This window comes from Rutilus rutilus, assembly GCF_951802725.1.
Source record: "Rutilus rutilus genome assembly, chromosome: 23".
Classification (NCBI taxonomy): Eukaryota; Metazoa; Chordata; class Actinopteri; order Cypriniformes; family Leuciscidae; genus Rutilus; species Rutilus rutilus.
Window position 1 is genome coordinate 6,610,617 of NC_140233.1, and position 20,871 is coordinate 6,631,487.

At 38.3% G+C, this 20,871-nt stretch overlaps 1 protein-coding gene across 1 annotated transcript in view; it reads left to right on the forward strand.

The window, feature by feature from the left end:
• The window catches only part of LOC311282751 (N-acylneuraminate cytidylyltransferase B-like), a gene marked incomplete at its 5' end in the record, with an annotated part of 84,546 nt that extends 64,467 nt beyond the window's left edge, over positions 1-20,079 (forward strand). The window contains 5 exons of the mRNA XM_084396768.1: positions 9,345-9,487; positions 17,552-17,646; positions 17,719-17,890; positions 18,414-18,579; positions 19,280-20,079. Of these exons, the coding sequence (XP_084252894.1) occupies positions 9,345-9,487; positions 17,552-17,646; positions 17,719-17,890; positions 18,414-18,579; positions 19,280-19,494 (791 nt within the window). The 3' untranslated portion in view covers positions 19,495-20,079. The remainder of the gene's footprint in view (positions 1-9,344; positions 9,488-17,551; positions 17,647-17,718; positions 17,891-18,413; positions 18,580-19,279) is intronic.
• Positions 20,080-20,871: the final 792 nt, after the last annotated feature.

Here is a 20,871-nt window from a genome sequence, read left to right on the forward strand (position 1 = left end):
GTGACTCACTAAGTTTTGTTTCCCGCGACCGCGAGTTCCTCGTGCTGTGGATGCAGACCAGCGCTGCCTGTCGCTGATGCCATTCATGGTAAATACCCTTCATTTTAAACGTTAAGGATGACAGGACAAATATTTAACTTTCCTTGGACACGGCAACCTTTTCACGAATATGACTTGACCTCAAAGACAGACGCAGGTAATCGCACGCGCTCAGTCGATCTCTCTCATTCACTGTCTGTTTAGGCTTAAGTGCAACTCCACGAAGCCTCTGTACAAATCACCATAATAAAACCATGATCACCACGTCTTATTATCATTAACTTATTTAACATTCAATACACATGAACGAAGTTCAAATCAAGAAGGGTATTGCCTTATGAAAAATGAAAACACGCGAATATCGCGGTTGCTGCGGTTACTTGAATTCCTCTGCAGTTGGCTTGTCAGAAGCGCGGTACTGCGATATTGCGGTTATCGCGACAGCCCTACATACATACATATATATATATATATATATAAATATAGCTGCGAGCTGAGTAACTAAAGGCACCAGGGTGGTGGTGCCACCGGCTTGGGCCCGCAGCCATATTTAAATTAGTATTTTTCGTAGACTATCATACTGTGTTTGTGGGTGGAGCTCAGTACCTCTAGGGTGGTCCGGGGGCATGCCCCCCTGGAAGAAAATTTTTACATTTTAAAGAGAAATTCCTTAATCTGGTGCACTTTGAGTCACCCAAATCTGCTGTTAAAAATAAATAATCCAACCGCCAACCACCCAAACCTATGATATTTGATCATCACATTACAATTATTCAAATTCTCAGTGTTAAGCATGAAAATATGGTAAAATATCACACTGAAGTAGGCTGCTTTAAAATTAACATTTATTTAAATGTGTTTTCGTGAAAAAGGAGTGAAGAGTTTTTTGCCGTTTTGAACTCATTGCGACCTCTATGAAAAAAAATGGATTGGGCGCGGGTGCGAGCATGGGCGTGTCGTGATGCACGAGTGACTGATTTCCAATGGAAACGTGAAAGTCACATATGTAGATAGACTATCCTTGACTCTTTGGATTTTAAATCTCGATGTAGGCTATACACACCCGCGAAAACCTCAGCTTGTTGTGGACACACTTGCCCTATGAAAAAGTGCGGGGGACGAATTTACATTTTATAAAAAGTGGGGGGGGGGGGGGGGGGGGACAGCGTAGCGCGTCTGTGTTGCACGTCACCACGTAGGCTCACTATTGGCCGACGCTGGTCATGTGTGTCATACGTGGTGACGTGCACAGACGCGCTACGCTTAAACACTACGTGAAAAGACTCGAGGCCCAGAGAGAAGGAAATGAAAAGTGGAATAAAGTCGTTATTTTTGTTTGTTTTTGCGCACAAAAAGTATTCTCGTCGCTTTATAAACTTAAGATTGAGCCACTGGAGTCACTTGGACTATATTAACGATGTCTTTAATACATTTTCTGGGCCAGCAAGTTATAATGTCTTAGAAGCCTATGGAGGAGTGAGACAGCACTCAGATTTAATAAAAAAATATCTTAATTTGTGTTCCGAAGATGAACGAAGGTCTTACGGGGTTGGAACAACATCAGGGTGAGTAATTACTGACAGAATTTTCATTTTTGGGTGAACTAACCCTTTAAGATGACTGACAGGAAAAACTTGACCGCCAAATAAAGGTCCCATATTGTACACCTTTCTGGAGTTTTATTTTAGGGTTTGATGTCCTTAAGAATATATATTTGCGGTACAAGTACCAAAACAATCTCAATATAGTTTTACAGCTCCTTTCTCAGAAACTCTGCTAAGAACAGGTCGATTTTGGCCTGTCTACTTCATATTCATGAGCCTCTCTTCTGATTGGCCTGTTGTTTTCTGAGTGATGCAAGGCCAGGCCAACCACAGGTAACTAGGGTCATGTATGCTGTAGCTTGGTGATGCACAAGTAAGGTAAATAAAACACCTGTAATGATGGACATTGCTGAGGGAAATGGAGGAACATTGCAGGAGACAACCAACCACCTCCACCTCCTCAAACGCGCTTACAAAAGGATGTTTCAGAATGGTAATTAATGTTTTTTTGTTGTTGTTTTTTGTACTTTCTGCGTTATTGTAAGAGTTTCATAATAACCTATTACATCAATGCTGCACGCAGATTTAACGTTAACGCTAATTTAAACTCCGTAAACAATCTCAGACTTTTGAAATAAAGTTACCCGGGTAACCTGGCCATGCAAGTAGCCTACACTAAACGTTAGTTTCTGTTAGCAAAACAAAAGACACACTGAGTGAACTCAATCTCACAGTCTTTAACTTAATAAAAACATCAGACACCAACTGATGTCTGTGTCTGTACGGTCTGTACGGTGTCTGTAACTTAGGAAAACAAACAACGTATTATGTCTTGTTTCTAACAGATATTCTATCAAATTAAGCTTTTGGCAACCATCTAGACTGTACAAAACAACACGTCAGCATCAACTTAGCAACACGTTAGTGTTGCATTTCCGTTTACAAACTATAATTTCAGATTATGCTGGCTCCATAATGTAACATTAAATCTTTGATAGCTTCTTTGAACACCTGGCATTGAACTGTGCCTGATTGACGAAACAGTCACTTGTGAAATGTGCAGAACAGACGGTTAAGGTCGAACTAAATTGCTGTGTTATTTCCAAATAAATAAACATTAGCCACTGGTCTCTTATTTTAATGTTGTTCGAAAGCCTGTTCAATGATGTAGTTTCCTGACGGTGGGCAGAGCTCGGGGTGGGTCTGAAGCACTGACTGAGTAGCTCTGACGTCACAAAATACCGGACATTCCCATCGGCTACTCTGGACATGAGGCGGGCATCCATGTGTCTGTGGCCGCTGTGGCACTCGGGGCAAAGGTCCTGGAGCGTCATGTGACCCTGGATATGAGCTGGAAAGGGAGTGACCACGCAGCATCACTGGAGCCGGCGGAGCTGGCGGAGCTGGTGAAAGCCATCAGGACGGTTGAGATGGCAATGGGTTCTTTCAGTTGGGTAAGTCAGTGGTGGCCCGGAAACCATTGAAGAAGGGTGAGACATTAACTGTTGACATGCTGACAGTAAAAGTGGCCGAACCGCACGGCATGAGACCAGAGAACATCTTCGTTGGCAAGAAAATTACTGTGGACCTGGAGGAAGATGCCACCATTACTGATGCCATGATAAAAGACTGATGATCAGACATTCCAAAACTAAAGGGGCAATGAGGGGGTCTTATCTTACACTTCTATTAATTTGAATAAAAATATAGCAGCAGCCATATCACCCTGTAGCCCAAGACTGGTTGCCCACTGAAGCTAAGCAGGGCTGATCCTGGATGAGAGACCTCCTGAGAAAAACCAGGTTGCTGCTGGAAGAGGTGTTAGTGAGGCCAGCAGGGGGTTATCACCCTGTGGTCTGTGTGGGTCCTAATGCCCCAGTATAGTGATGGGGACACTATACTGTCAAAGAGCACTGTCCTTCGGATGAGATGTTAAACTGAGGTCCTGACTCTCTGTGGTCATTTCAAATGTCCTTCGAAAAAGAGTAGGGGTTTAACCATGGCATCCTGGCCAAATTTGCCCCTTGGTCTCTGTCCATCATGGCCTCCTAATCATCCTCATATACTGATTGGATTCATCACTGTCTCCTCTCCACCAGTAAGCTGGTGTGTGGTGGGCGTTCTGGCGCAATATGGCTGCCGTCGCATCATCCAGGTGGATGCTGCACATTGGTGGTGGTTGAGGAGATTCCCCCTTCTATGTAAAGCGCTTTGAGTACCTAGAAAAGCGCTATATAAATGTAATGAATTATAGAAAATCAGCCATTATTAAACCACATTTTTAATGAGGGAGATTTTATTACATTCTTATTATTTTGACATCAGAAATATGTAAATATGATGTCTTGTCTTGATTTTGCCTTACTATAAGTTTGCTCCATGTTGTAACCTGTCTCACAGATGTACTACAAGTAATACAGTTTTTCTCAATCGCTTTGGCTCAATTTTCAAATAAGATTTTTTTTTTCAAAACAGTTAGATCTCTGAACAATTTGTTTCTTGTTCACATCAGATTTGAATTTCTTATTGATTTAAGCAAATTGCATGAGCTTTGGCACACGTGCAAAAGAGTAAGTATGCCACGGGTCAGAATGTGTCACCGGTTCTTCTCTGTTGTTTGTTTTGGTCCTGTCATTTTCTGCAGCTCATGATCTGAGCAATTCCCAGATGTGTCTCCCCCATGTTGTCAGTTGATCATATGCTTTGTCCCATGTCCCATGTCCTTCTGTTGCTTACCTGCTGGCATTTGTGTTCAGGAACCTAAGACGAGGGGTTTGTAAGCAAGGCCATCTCACTTGCTGGACCCGGGATTCGTCATTCAGTGGATCGCCCTGTTATTCTCTGCTGTCGGTGGTCTCCTCTACCTGCGTGTCCATTGAGTGTGGGCAGTGCGCACGGGAACCATACGGAGAGTCTACATTTTACGGAGAGTCACATAGACTGTTTCTGTTTTGTTCTCAAAGTTTTCTAATAAACTTTTTTCTCACGTTCATCACAACATTTGAGTCCTTCTATTCTCTGAGTTCCCGACACAATTTGCACAATGACTAAATGCACATGGCTTGTTGATCAAAACTGATGAGTTGATTCTTAGTGAAACCTTTCACAACTTCTTTTATGTAGTAACCGATGTAGCTCGGGTTAAATTAATCACTGTGGTATGTCTGGTCAGGACACAATGAAGATGCACATAGGTTTCGTTGAGGATTTATTAGGTTTATGTGTGGTTCTATAAGACAAATGGAAACCAATAGGTCTACATAAGTAGGCTAAACATTAATAAATAATAGCATAAGAATACAATAATCAATAACAAAGATAAACCATTTCTGGTTAGAGATAGATTAGAACATATCCAGAAGTTATATTATTCACTTATCTTTCTTATCTTATCACTTAATCACTTAAAATAACATTGTTAATTTGTCAGACCGGAGATTGGTTCGATGGCCATTGCGTCTATGACGTCACATAGATAGCGCGTGCAAAACAGAAAGACAAAGCACTTTTTTTTAGCATACTCGACAATATCAACAAATAATATAAATATACACAAGTACTGTGTAAACAACTATGAACATGCAATAAGATAATATAAGCAGGTCGATCGGCCGTATAGACGACTTTAATGAGGCCTATTTAACCTAACAAACAGAATTATGTTGATAACCCATTAACAACAAATGAAAAAGAAACTTAGAAACTTACTTTTAGATGCACGCACACGATTAAATAACACCACTTTATAAAAAGAGACAAACTCGTGCACAGTGCACACTATACGGATTCATGACCATTTTGGCGAAATGTTTGTGATTTTATCACAAAGAACATTGATGACCAATTTGTGTTGGTTTGGAAACATCTAGCCTATTATTTGGTCTTTTGGAAAACTATAAAGACAAAGCACAGTCAGGTTTATATAATACATTTTATTCTTTTAATGGCAAAATTCCATGGTCACAAATGTAAATTTTCCTGTAAAAAAATGTTTTATATAATTTAAGAAAGAAATTGAGCTTTATATTGATTCAGTTAGATTTTCTATGAAGCAAAAAGCAGTTAAAACTTTGAAAATGTGTAAATGTTTCAATGTCTTTTATGTAGATCTACATGAATCCCCCTAGTGTGCAACTCTGTTACTTTTGCTGTATTTTCTTGAATGCTGTACTGTTTGTATATGCTCCCTCGTGTTGTTGTTTTTTTTTAAAAACCACTATGGATTCATAACAACTAATGCACTTTCCAGCACATTCCAATTACCCCGTTATTCCACAAGGGGGCGTTGACAGTCCATATAGTCATTGATTGTGTCAACTCTCAGTAAGAAAGCCCTACTATATACATCTATTACCTGTGGTTACTGATTACCTGTGCTAAATACAGGGCCATTTTTAACAACTTCTTAACATTCTTTCATCGTGTGAGCGTTCACATGCAAAATGCTCCATTCAGTGAGCAAAATCTGTCAGACATGGTATATTCCATAAATATTTATGAGTATGACATGTAATGTTTGCTAAATTGGCAAATGGCCTGCCAATGTAATGAAATAGGAATCACAATCTTACCAATCAACTAATCAAGTTTGGAAACTATATACTGTAGCCTATATGGAGTTTGCTGAGCACAATCACCACCATATTTTGAACATGGAGGAACATCACAACTCTGAACAGCAGCAGCTACGTCAGTACTGTAACTACATTTGTATTTTACAGTAATTTTTTTCTAGAAATTATATGCTTTTTGTCTAGTAAACTAATGCTAACGTACATGTGTAAAGTGTGTAAAAATGAAAAAACAACTGAGAATTTCTTTTTTCTTTTTGTGTACTACAGTGTTGACTTTTCCTAGTCAGTTTTCACCTTCTCTCTGAATCTGTATTTACACAGACAAATCTGACATTCTTTTACAGTATAAGCAGATAGAGAGTCAACAAAAAAGTAGTCAAAAAAACATGACATTTGTATACAACAAATATTTCCATGGTGAAAAAGCATCTAAACATTTTGACCCGTGTGGCTCAATGATAAAAACACTTAATGTCCACTGCCTGTGACTGTTTTAAAACACAACTCATGCTGTAACGGAGGGTACGTCTCTGGTTAACTGAAGTCAGAGATCGCGGAGTGATACGAGAGATGTACAGTAAAAGTAGCACCGGTAGTGATGAATATCTGGCAGATAAAGACGATCTATTTGAGTATTTGTCATATAGGAAACGCCTCCGATCGTTAAACATATGCTTTTAAATTGATCAAACTAATAATCTAACGAGTAAATAAAATAATTCTCAAAAAAGTGTGTCCAGTCCGCATCCTGTGTGAATCTCACTTCTCAGTTCCCTCACTGCGTCTCAGGGCGATGGAGAGCCACAGGTTCGCTCAGGCACAGGCTCAGGTGAGTTCGGGTGTCGGTTCCCCGTCCTCTGGACTCCCTCACCGGGCGGCTCTGATTCTGGCCCGGGGTGGCAGTAAAGGAATCCATCTGAAGAACATCAAGAATCTGGCCGGTGTTCCTCTCATCGGATGGGTGCTGAGAGCTGCCTGGACTCAGGAGTCGTTGACAGGCAACTACATTTGAGCTTTTCTTAACTGTTTTCATATTATGGCTTTAATATGATATTTGTTATTCAATGTGTGAATGAAAGTTGAACCAACTTAAACTGGGAGATAAATTAAATGTTTGTGAAAGTAAGCAAAAGTTTGCAAAAAGTAAGTTTGTCGTCATGTTTAAGATTAAAATGAGCTACAATTACCAGATAGGCTGCTTTTAAATGTCTTAATTTGTCTTTTGTAAGTAAAATTGAGATATTTATTATTTTAATGACTGATGTTGTGTGGCAGTGTGTGGGTTTCCACAGATAATGATGAAATTGAGCGCGTCGCTAAAGTCTGGGGTGCGAAAGTTCATCGTCGCAGTCCTGAAGTTTCCAAAGATGATTCCAGCTCTCTGGCGACCATCCAGGAGTTCATCCGAGACAGACCCGGTGAGACAGACCTTCAGCATCATCTTACTTTCATTTTATGCCTAAAAAAAGATCTAACTTGCTGACATATAATATTTTGCATTGCAAGTAGTCTATGACTTGTAGAGCCTTTTATGAGATAAAAAAATATATGTTTTGTCATTTAGCCTATATGCTATAATTTTCCTGCATATGTGTTTTGAACTGAGGAATGTAGAAGATAAAAATATAAGCTAATAATGTGTGTGTGTGTGTGTGTGTGTACAAATGTGTACAGTTTGTACAGAATAAAAAACATTAAGTCTATGGAGAGTTCCCATAAACCACATATATATACAAGGATGACAATGTCCCAAATCCTTGGACATGTTCTGGTCCCCATGCATGAGGAAAACCGCTTATAAATCACACTAAGTGATGTTTTTTGAAAATGTAAACATGCAGAAAGATTTCTGTGATGGGTTGGTTTATGGATAGAGTATGTGTATTGCGAGAAAATATACAGTTTGTACAGTATAAAAAACATTATTTCTATAGAAAGTCCCTATAAAACATGAAAACACAACGTGTGTGTGTGTGTGTGTGTGTGTGTGTGTGTGTGTGTGTGTGTGTGTGTGTAAAAAAACTTGCTGTTGAGCACTGCAGAATTAATTTGAACTTGTATAGTATATTTAGCAAGGAAATTTATGTACTTTAAATAATTTTGGGGAAATTAATTTTCCATGCAAATATATGTAGGCTAATTGTAAATATTTTTAGTAGGCAAAAAGTATGAATTATAACAAGGAATGTTGTTCAAATGTTGAGATGTTTTATAAGCATAAATTTGTGTAATATAAAGAGGGAGACCTAGAATATAAGGCAATTACAAACAATTAAAAGATGTAAAATATTTTAGGGTTTGCCTTTATTAATGCTAACTCTTTACAATAAGGTTTCATTTGTTAACATCTGTCCTTGATACAGTGTAATTATACATTTAAGTACTGAGTAATATTAATTAATTAAGTACACTGACTAGGGTTAGGGTTAGAATTAGGTTTGTTGTAGGTTTAGTTTCATGTAATTATGCATATAGTTATTACTATAGTAACAACATGTAACATGTGTAGCAAGGACACTGTAAAATAAAATGTTACCTACATTTGTTACAATCTTATTTAATGTTGGATAATAAAAATCAAACTTTTCATGTTAGTTCACAGTGCATTAACAATAAATAAATGCTGTAAAAGTATTGTTCATTCTTAGTTCATGTTAACTATGAAACCTTATTGTAAAGTGTTACCAAAACTGTTTACGGCCCAGAAAGGCCTCCATCTTTACTGTATTTGTCATTTGTTTTGTCGCTGTGTTTTAGAGGTGGACATCGTCTGTCATATTCAGGCTACGTCTCCATGTCTGCACCCTCATCATATCAGAGAAGCCCTACAGATGATCACGGGACAGGGGTGTGATTATGTGTTTTCAGTGGTGCGCAGACACCAGTTTCGGTGGGTGGAGGTGGACCAGAAAGGTACAGGATCACGAAAACATCTCACAAACTCCAATAAGGAGACAATTACAGATTTTTGCTTTGTATGAATATAAGGCAAATAAGGACTTTCCATTTGATGTTAATGCACAATCCTTTATGATCACTGTTTTAAAAGCATGTTGTAAAAACAGAAGTCTCACATTAAGTATACTTTGATATCATATTATAAATCTCTATGTCCCCTAACCCTGTTTCTATGAAAAGGTTTTTTGTTTAGTGACAGTCATAATAAAAGCTTTAACTACATCTGAAGGTTTATTAGAGGGAAAGAATCCGACTTCTCCGAACATCGATGTGGCGTACAGACCTCGACGCCAAGACTGGCCTGGGGAACTCTATGAAAATGGCTCTTTCTACTTTTATAAGAGAAAGGACCTGGAAAACGGCCTTAAACAGGTGGGTAGTTATCAAAATATGGTGAAAAACCTGTTCCTTGACTTCTCAGTCATGGAAAATATTTTAATTAGCCTTGAAACACCATGTAAAGACATAAATTGTAAATGTTTTTTTTTATTATTAGTGCCTGAAAAGCCCCTTGTCCCCTTTCATTTGGTACTCCACTTATGACATTTACAGTTATTTATTTGTTAATTTTTATTACATTTTTTTAGAAATTAAAAATCAGTATATCTGTATCGGCCGATATATGATCATTTCTAATACTATAGTTATCGACCCAATAAGAAAATTTGGCCACTGTATTAAAGCCGATAAATCATTTCCTTTAGCTGAGACGCTTCAGATGTGTGCTGTTTGCCATGATGGTTTGAATTGCTTGAAATATGATTGGAATCACTTCGAAAAGGAACATTTGCAGCGCAAGTCTGTCATATAGGCTACATAAAATAATAATTAAAACAATACTGTAAAATAATGTTGTGAATTCTTTGTACGCCCATGTTTTAGCACGTTGGTACGTGCTCTGACTTCATCGAGATGTTACACTACTCAATGCTCTGACTTCATCTAGCTGTTACACTACTGGAAGTTACACTGCTCAATGCTCTGAATTCATCTAGATGTTACACTACTCAATGCTCTGACTTCATCTAGATGTTACACTGCTCAATGCTCTGACTTCATCTAGATGTTACACTACTCAATGCTCTGACTTCATCTAGATGTTACACTGCTCAATGCTCTGACTTCATCTAGATGTTACACTACTCAATGCTCTGACTTCATCTAGATGTTACACTGCTCAATGCTCTGACTTCATCTAGATGTTACACTACTCAATGCTCTGACTTCATCTAGATGTTACACTGCTCAATGCTCTGACTTCATCTAGATGTTACACTGCTCAATGCTCTGACTTCATCTAGATGTTACACTGCTCAATGCTCTGAATTCATCTAGATGTTACACTACTCAATGCTCTGACTTCATCTAGATGTTACACTACTCAATGCTCTGAATTCATCTAGATGTTACACTGCTCAATGCTCTGACTTCATCTAGATGTTACACTACTCAATGTTCTGACTTCATCTAGATGTTACACTGCTCAATGCTCTGACTTCATCTAGATGTTACACTACTCAATGCTCTGACTTCATCTAGATGATGTTACACTACTCAATGCTCTGACTTCATCTAGATGTTACACTGCTCAATGCTCTGACTTCATCTAGATGTTACACTACTCAATGCTCTGACTTCATCTAGATGATGTTACACTGCTCAATGCTCTGACTTCATCTAGATGTTACACTGCTCAATGCTCTGACTTCATCTAGATGTTACACTACTCAATGCTCTGACTTCATCTAGATGTTACACTGCTCAATGCTCTGACTTCATCTAGATGTTACACTGCTCAATGCTCTGACTTCATCTAGATGTTACACTACTCAATGCTCTGACTTCATCTAGATGTTACACTGCTCAATGCTCTGACTTCATCTAGATGTTACACTGCTCAATGCTCTGACTTCATCTAGATGTTACACTACTCAATGCTCTGACTTCATCTAGATGTTACACTACTCAATGCTCTGACTTCATCTAGATGTTACACTGCTCAATGCTCTGACTTCATCTAGATGTTACACTGCTCAATGCTCTGACTTCATCTAGATGTTACACTACTCAATGCTCTGACTTCATCTAGATGATGTTACACTACTCAATGCTCTGACTTCATCTAGATGTTACACTACTCAATGCTCTGACTTCATCTAGATGTTACACTACTCAATGCTCTGACTTCATCTAGCTGTTACACTACTCGAAGTTACACTGCTCAATGCTCTGAATTCATCTAGATGTTACACTACTCAATGCTCTGACTTCATCTAGATGTTACACTACTCAATGCTCTGACTTCATCTAGATGTTACACTACTCAATGCTCTGACTTCATCTAGATGTTACACTGCTCAATGCTCTGACTTCATCTAGATGTTACACTACTCAATGCTCTGACTTCATCTAGATGTTACACTGCTCAATGCTCTGACTTCATCTAGATGTTACACTGCTCAATGCTCTGACTTCATCTAGATGTTACACTGCTCAATGCTCTGACTTCATCTAGATGTTACACTACTCAATGCTCTGACTTCATCTAGATGTTACACTACTCAATGCTCTGACTTCATCTAGATGTTACACTGCTCAATGCTCTGACTTCATCTAGATGTTACACTGCTCAATGCTCTGACTTCATCTAGATGTTACACTGCTTAATGCTCTGACTTCATCTAGATGTTACACTACTCAATGCTCTGACTTCATCTAGATGTTACACTGCTCAATGCTCTGACTTCATCTAGATGTTACACTACTCAATGCTCTGACTTCATCTAGCTGTTACACTACTCGAAGTTACACTGCTCAATGCTCTGAATTCATCTAGATGTTACACTACTCAATGCTCTGACTTCATCTAGATGTTACACTGCTCAATGCTCTGACTTCATCTAGATGTTACACTGCTCAATGCTCTGACTTCATCTAGATGTTACACTACTCAATGCTCTGACTTCATCTAGATGTTACACTGCTCAATGCTCTGACTTCATCTAGATGTTACACTGCTTAATGCTCTGACTTCATCTAGATGTTACACTACTCAATGCTCTGACCTCATCTAGATGTTACACTGCTCAATGCTCTGACTTCATCTAGATGTTACACTACTCAATGCTCTGACTTCATCTGACCAGTACAATTCCAACAAGTGTTATTATACCAGGGGAAAAACCATGGGAAATTACTGCTTCACAACATCGTCCTGTGACGTTAAAAACCTTGAAATGGAGACATTCTCTTATCTCCTACCCGTGAAGACAAACACCTCTTTAAACCACATAATCGTAAGATTTAACAACAATAGCCAGCATTGCAGGGGCAAGGAAATAATTAAAATAAGTAATATAAAATCTAAAAACCTAAAATGACATAAGTGAATAATAATAATAATAATAAAATGGTCAAATGATAAAATGAATAAATGATGTAAATCAAATAATAATAAAATGAATAGATGATAAATCAAATGACAACTATGCCAATGACTAATGTTTATAAATGGTTATGAAGTTAAATATATAAAAAATAAGAAAGAAAATAAAACACCAATGTATGGTTGCTTTCATAAAGTAAAACAGGGTGATATTGAAAACCCTTAGATCCTTCATTCTCCCCTCTTAATCATTTATGAAAACATTTGATTACATAGATTGATTAAATGCAAGCAAACCTTTGATCATTATCAAAACATACTCTAAAAATGTTTGCTATACCTGTTCATGCAGAACTTTAGCTAAATTGTGCACTGCTCTTCCAGAGCTATCTGGGATAAATGAACAACACTCAGTTGCAATCTCTTTGCATGTTCCTCACTGGGCGGCTAACAGTGTATCAAGAGTGTTTTTGTAAAACAACCTTCCTCATTACATTCAGTTTCAGAGATTGAATTCTTAGTCTGTGTCATAATCCTATCCACTACTCACACTGCCAGCAATAGATAAGCAAAGTAACATCTATCTTTCCATCCCTTAGAAAACAATAGATACGCTTTGTTACCAAGTGTGTGCCATTAGAACAACAAATTCTCATTGTTAGAAGAATTTTATCACATCTGGAAAATTCACCAGGAAGAATTCCCTTCAGATTTCACTTTAAGAGCAAACTGATAGGATCAGTACTGTTGTATGCAGGCATAAGCCATGAAACTATAAAGTTAATGAGAATCATTTCTATTCTATAGTGACATACACTAATCGTGAACAGCTGTTTGTTGTCCCAAGAATAATCAACTACCTTAAAAAAACAAATTGTGCATTTGGAACCAGTTTTACCCTGTGATTTAATACAACTGGAATTTCCAAAAGTCATTGTGAAAATCTATTAACATTTGTTGTCATAGAATACCCTTGACAAGTTGTTTATCATTTTGATGCTAGAATTGTCAGTTTGAAATGCACAAATCATTCAATGTGTTTCCCAAAAGCATTGTTAGCCAACTATGGTAACCACTTCCTTCGGTATCAGCATAGTTCTACAAGCTGATGTTCAATACAATCTATGTCAAATTTCATTTTCAGGGGTTTCATCCCCTTGTTGTATGGGAAACACAGCCTAGATTGTTTATGCATGTGCTTGAGCGTGAGGCATATTCTGCCCCCAGTGGCCTATATGTGTCATTGAGTCTGTAAAAAAAGTATAAAAAAACTGAAAAAATAAAACCAAAGTTTTTTAAAATATGTAATATGTAATGTAATCTTGTTAAAACGGATTTCATAACATTGATATCGGGAAAAAGAATTGTGAGGATTACACCCACAAGAATTGTGAGGTTCCAACCATGGATGGAATAAGGAATCTGAGTAATCAATCAGTAAGGAACCAACACAGTAAAGTATCATGGCAATATGTTAGCTCGATTCTACCATTTAGTGAGATAGTTAACCAGAATTATCCATAGACCTGGCTTTAATCTATATTCAGGCTTAAACCCTTTATGACAGATATGTGATTTATGTGATTTTTAGTACCCCTGTACTGAGTACACATAGTTAGAGTCCAACTTAGTCGATCTTCAGGGTGATGTACCCATAAATCATCCTAAACGAATGTAAAGCCCATTGCTTTTATAGCTCTGTCATATGACAAAAATTTCAGTGTCTCTAATTTTGACCTTAAAGCCCAGAATGTCTCTGTTCTTAAAAATGTCTCCATAGCCTGTTACGTTATGTTAGCCTGTTATGTCCATAGTTCTTCCATAAGAACCATCTTGAAATTGAATATTGTGAAGTTTTGTCTCTCTGAAGTTTTTGTTATTCTGATTGCCAGTGAACTTCTTAAAGGCCGTCGACAGAGACAACGAAAAACAGACTCCCTTATAGAGAAATAGACAGCTATGACCGTGTGGCGACTAAACTCCAGGTGGTGTAAGCTACCCATTAGCTCCCACCTACCATATCTTCACCATTGGGTTGACCCCCAAGTCACTAAAAGACAAGGTTCTTCCCATGACTTTTTCCCTTCGCATTAAATGTATCTAAGGTTTGGGAGTATGAGCTTATTTACAATGACTAATATGTGTCCATTAATGTTGCCTAACAATCTTACAGCTTTTTCAGCTGAAGGGGTGACTAATAAAACTACATAGGACCCATTCCATATTGGTTTTAAACTTGTATGCTGTATGTAAATCATTTACCCTGGCACAATACCATTTCCATGTCCCCCCTCTGGAGACCATCTGCCTCAGCAAGATCTGTGTCTGGCAATGACATTGGTCAACCTGTGATGATCTTTGAAAGGACTCAGCCCAGTTTCTTTGTTAGGTGATGAATGGATACTACGTAAGGGATAATGTAGAGCGAGGCGGTTGTTATAGCGAATACAACCCTGACAGGCAGATCTTGAATCAGCCTGAAGGGGTTGTATTCGCTATAACAACCGCCTCGCACTATATTATCCCGCTTATTACATGGCTACCTACCAAATAAATCAATAATTTGACACTTAAAAAGGAGTTGTATTGCTTCCGCTAAAGAAAATAGTCTGTTCCGACTCTACGGTTAGAATCCTGCGTCCATGGCAACGGTGTGTTATACTTAGCAGCGTCTGTTATCAAGAAATAACAGACCGCATTCTACATTAGAATTCAACCAAGCCATGTAATAAATAGAAATAATGGAAGAGCATTTACTCATGTTAGTCCTGTCTAGGGATGTGCAAGACTATTCGACTAAACTGTACAGCTGCTACTAGACGACACTGAAAACAACTCGATTACACCGAAAAAAACCCCATCTTTTTTTTGTCCAAATTACTGTCATTTTAATGTTTAATGTTTAATTTAAGGCCGGTGGCGCGAGTGTTAAAGGGTTAGTTCACCCAAAAATGAAAACTCTGTCAGTAATCACTCGCCCTCATGTTGATCCAACCCCGTAAGACTTTCGTTCATCTTCGGAAACACAAATTATGATATTTGATGAAATCTGAGAGCTGGCTCACTCCTCCATAGGCTTCTATGGGATCGAAACTTGCCGGCCCAGAAAAGTTATTAAAGACATCGTTAAAATAGTCCAAGACACTAAGTTTATCAAGCGATGAGAATACTTTTTGCACACAAAAAACAACAAAAATAACGACTTTATTCAACTATTAATTTTCGTCTGCGTGGGCCTGAATGAATTCACGTAGTGTAACAGCGCAGCGCTTCTGGTTTGTACGTCACCACGTAGGCTCACTATTGGCCGACGCTGGTCATGTGTGTGATGCGTGTGACGTACAACACAATTATCATAAATACTTTGATTTGATTTGATTGAAGTTTATTTTGAGCAATAAAAAGAAAAGAATATATACACATACATACACACATTACAAATAATAACTATACACGTACACACGTATACATATACACAGGTGTATCTGTACACACACACGCACATTACAATTTTGATACACATATCCAACTACATTATTTACACTAATAATAGTTGCTCGAAAGGGAGTGGAAAGAAGTATAACTTATTTGCTCCCACCCCCAATTCCTTCCCATATAGTAGTAGTAGTAGTAGTAGTAGTAGTAGTAGTAGTAGTAGTAGCTTTACTGGTCACTTAGTCACAGGTACCAGTGAAATTCCGCCATCCACCTGTCCATACAAACATACATACAATATGACAAGGGGGTAGACAGGACAGGAAGACAGAGCATTGAGGAAAGAATACAGCATAACATGGGGAGAGGTGAGGAGAAAAAAAGGCAACCCCCAGACTATGCTCCTGTAAGGAGTACAGTTTGGGAACAGTAAAAAACACCTCAGCAACATTAGCACATAATCAGTACACAACATGAACACACAAGACTTGCAACAGGGGAGTGGAGTGGGGGATGGAGGTAACCCAGCACAGGCAAGCAGCCATCCGGTCCTGCAGCCATTTTCGGCGCTGGTCACAGACCCGCCTGTCAGACTGGTGGTACAAAGCGTCGAAGGCGAGGGATTGGGGTTTGGGGTGGTGATTGCATATCTGTATGTAAGAGTTCGTGTATGTATGTGTAGGCCTGGAGAGTCGCTACGCCTGACATCCTAATCTAGGTGCCTCAGTCCGCAGGATGTCATAGCGATACACAGCAGTTGCCATGGAGTCAACCTTGATCAGGTCCCAGACAGAGTCAACAATCAGCAGGTGTCAGTGGGGAGTGGGGGAAGGAACGCGAGAGCGTCTCGCTGCAGTGCTCTCTCCAGAGGGAGTTGTTGTTGCAGCAGCAGCCTCGGCCAAGGCCAGTGCTGGTAGAGGGGGGCCGAAAGCAGATAAGATTGGGGTTGTTTGGTCTTGGGACGAGTAGCCGCATTCCAATTTACACAGCTCCTGGTCCATTTGGGTCTCCGAAACGATCCATTTGCCTTTGCAAAGCTGTAAGCTTCTCCAAGATGTTATCAATATTTTGGTTCATAGTCACCAAAGTCACAGTCTGAGTGCTGACAGCTCTGCCCACTGCTTCAATCATGACGGGCAGCCTTGTGGGGTTTTGGACAGCTGTCACCGTCTGTCATATATGACCCCATATAACCATTAATGCCATTAACAGTTAAATTAATAATAATTTATTTGTTTTGATAATATTTATTTGATATTATAGTTTCTCACAGTTACATTATGCTGTCTCAATAATCACAATAATGCTATATGATAATCCTCATTATCGTAAACATTCAAATATGTCCCGATATTTATAATAATCACATCATATATAAAATAAAACCATATCCTAGCATATTGTTTAATCACAGTTTTACAAACACAACAGTAATATCAATAATATATAATAATAATCCTTATAATTATTTACTGATAATGATACTTGGCATCAGCTTTAATGGGAGAAAAAGTCAACATTTAAAAAAATACATGTCCCATGTGTGAAACCTCTCCATGAGAGCTCATGACCTCAATCGCTCTGCTTCAGTTATTTTGATCTGTTCTGTGTTTTAGCTGGGCAAGATCGCTTACTATGAAATGCTGCCTGAGCACAGCGTTGATATCGACGTGGACATCGACTGGCCTGTCGCTGAGCAGAGAGTTCTGAGGTGAGTATTTCATCAAACTCTGTTTGTGACAAAACACAATAATGCAGATATAAATGCTGCCCTGTTCTGCAGGTTTGGCTACTTCGGCCGAGAGGAGAAAGCGGCGGTCAGGCTGTTTCTGTGTAAAGTGTCTGGCTGTTTGACGAGCAGTAAGATATACATGTCTGTTTCTGGAGAGGATCTTGTGGCCTTTAATGCTCGAGACGTGGCAGGCGTACAGATGCTAAAGAGAGAAAATATAGAGGTACAGTTGTGTAGCCTGGGACAAATAATGGGGCAGAGTACCTTTACACTGTAAAAAAATAAAAAAAACATTTTAGCAGTATAATACTGTAAAAAATACTATGGTAAACACCTAATCATTTATTAATGGGAAGTTCCCTTACTATAGTAAATAAACTGTAAATATAACAGGACATTTTAAGTATAATTTTACATTAAAATACTGTCAAATGAACAGACTTTGGATGTAAAAAAATAAATAAAAATTATCATTTACAGTAGCTATGTTTCCATCCACCTATTTTTATGAGTGATTTTTATGCAAATTGTGGGATATGCATAAATGGGATACCATGGGATACCAACCACAGCTGCCGTTACTTTCCCCTTTTCATAGAGTAGCAACACCTATGGCCATTCACAAACCATTTCATTTGTTCATACATCTATTATTGTCAATAGCATGCAACATTAAGAGCAGAAGAATATGTATTAAGAAAGTAAACAGGGATCATTTTGATTTCATGTTTCCTAACTTTCATCAGGTGATCCTCATATCCAGCGTGAACGAGCCGCTGTCCAGGGGTCTCCTGGAGAAAGTGTCCCAGCAGGCCGGATGTGGCCTCAGCATTGGAGAACAGCAGAACGGGTTTGATGTGGAGCGGCTGATGAAAGAGAAGAAACTGCGCTGGGATGAAGTGGCCTTCATGGGTGAGTGTCATGTTCAAAATCCAGCAAAACCAGTTTTAAGCAGGTCAAGTAACATTTATTTATATAGCACTTTATATGTAATACAGATTGTTTCAAAGCAGCTTCACAGTAATAAACAGGAAAAAAACAGAATTAATGAGGAAGACTTCATCAAATATGAGACAAATTCAAATTGTGCTGGAAAGACAATAGTGTCATTATTCAACTCAGTTTAATGTTGATTCAGTTCAGTTCATTGTCAATGTTGCAAAATTCATCAAAGGTATCATGAAATCAAATATACAGTTCTTATTTTTATTGAATATTGCAGCGTTTATTATAAATTATATTTAAGGCAAGATTTTAACTCTGACTATATTAGATGTACTGTATAATTTATTTCCATTATGAGCTCCTGTATATTCAAAAGACCTCAAGACATAATCTAAAAAATAAATAAATGCATTTTACTCTGCCTTGTATTGTATGGTATAACTATGCTAATATTTACTTGTGAAATTACTAAAATAAATTGTAGCTCTTTATTAATTAATAATCTAGATTTTAATAATCTATGTATTATAAAGCTTCGATCTAGAGCATTTTGCAGTGTTTTACACTGGAAGACACGGAACGTCCAAACGAATGGTGTAAATAAACCTGGATCCACATGCAAAATAATAAAACTTTTATTGAGCAGTCTGTGATGTTTTCCTCACAGGTTCAGAAGCTGAAGACGTAGAGATCCTGTCTCAGGTGGGGCTGAATGGCGTCCCATGTGACGCACCTGTGGCAGATCTCATCGCAGCGAAATACACCTGTCAGAGACCCGCCGGCCACGGAGCCGTTCGAGAGTTTGCAGAGTACATTCTGACGCTGAAGAAGAAGAGCTCGTCACACGTGAACCAGGATCACATTGACAGGGCTCATTTTTAAAGAGTATTCCAGTTTCAGCTTTAAACAGTCAGTTTGTGTTTAACATGACATCGGATCTAATTTGAATGAATAAAACACCTGTGCGTGTCTGTGAGCAATTACACAGTTGTTCTACTTTATCTTTTTACTTGATCTTTCTCTCTACATATTGACTAATTTCTTCAAATTCAAAATTCATTTACTTATTGCATATCATTTTATGGTTTCATGTTTAATCTTCTGCTGTGTGATAAGGAAATGTCCTGTCAATGTTATCAAGGAGAGTGTTGTGCAGATGTATAGTTTTAAGTCACTTATAAGTTATTAGTTATTATTACATGGCTTGGTTGAATTCCAATGTAGAATGCGGTGTGTTATTTCTTGATAACAGACGCTGCTAAGTATAACACACCGTTGCCATGAAAAACAGAGCGTTGCTATGATCCCAGGATTCTAACCGTAGAGACGGAACGGACTATTTTCTTTAGCGGAAGCAATACAATTGTTTTTAAATCAATAAACTCCTTTTTAAATCAATATTTTGTGTCAAATTATTGATTTATTTGGTGGGTAGCCATGTAATAAGCGGGATATTGTAGAGCGAGGCGGTTGTTATAGCGAATACAACCCCTTCAGCTGATTCAAGATCCCTCCGCTTCGCGTCGGGGTCCCGATCAGCCTGTCGGGGTTGTATTCGCTATAACAACTGCCTCGCTCTGCATTATCCCTTACTTAGCCGTGTGGAATCCACGTGTACCAGATCCTGGCCGACACTATGTTCCCTCTCCCCAGAGGCTACACGACATGCAAATGTTCTAATCAAACACACCTGATTTATCGTCTCAAACTTAGAGAAACATTGGATATTTGTACTATTGCTGTGTCACCAGGAATAGGGTGGGCAAACACTGCAGGCCCACTGTTCCGGATGTGTGTGTGTTCACTACTCACTGCGCCTAATGTGTGTTCACTCATTTGGATGGATTAAATGCAGAGAACAATTTCTGAATATGGGTTACCACACTTGGCCTTCACATGACGTTATGAGTACTGTGAAGTAAAAGTACAAAAGAAACTGAAACTTAATTAAAACCATTAAATTTAGAATACGTAACTCAATTCTCTTACATTTGAAACAGAAACCCTTTTAAATTCTAAAAATAACAGATCCCTCACTAATGATCTTGTGCAAAAACTATAATATAAAAAAATAACAAGTAATTTCTACATTTTTACTCTCCTTACAGAGTTTTAAGCAATGCATGCTGGGGAACTAGAAATCTGTTGTAACACATTCTGTTTGAGTTATACTTAACATAATCAGTAATTGAGTGCGCAGCTCAAGTATACTAATAATATCATCATACTTCCCCAGTTGATTGATTGCATTACGAATTG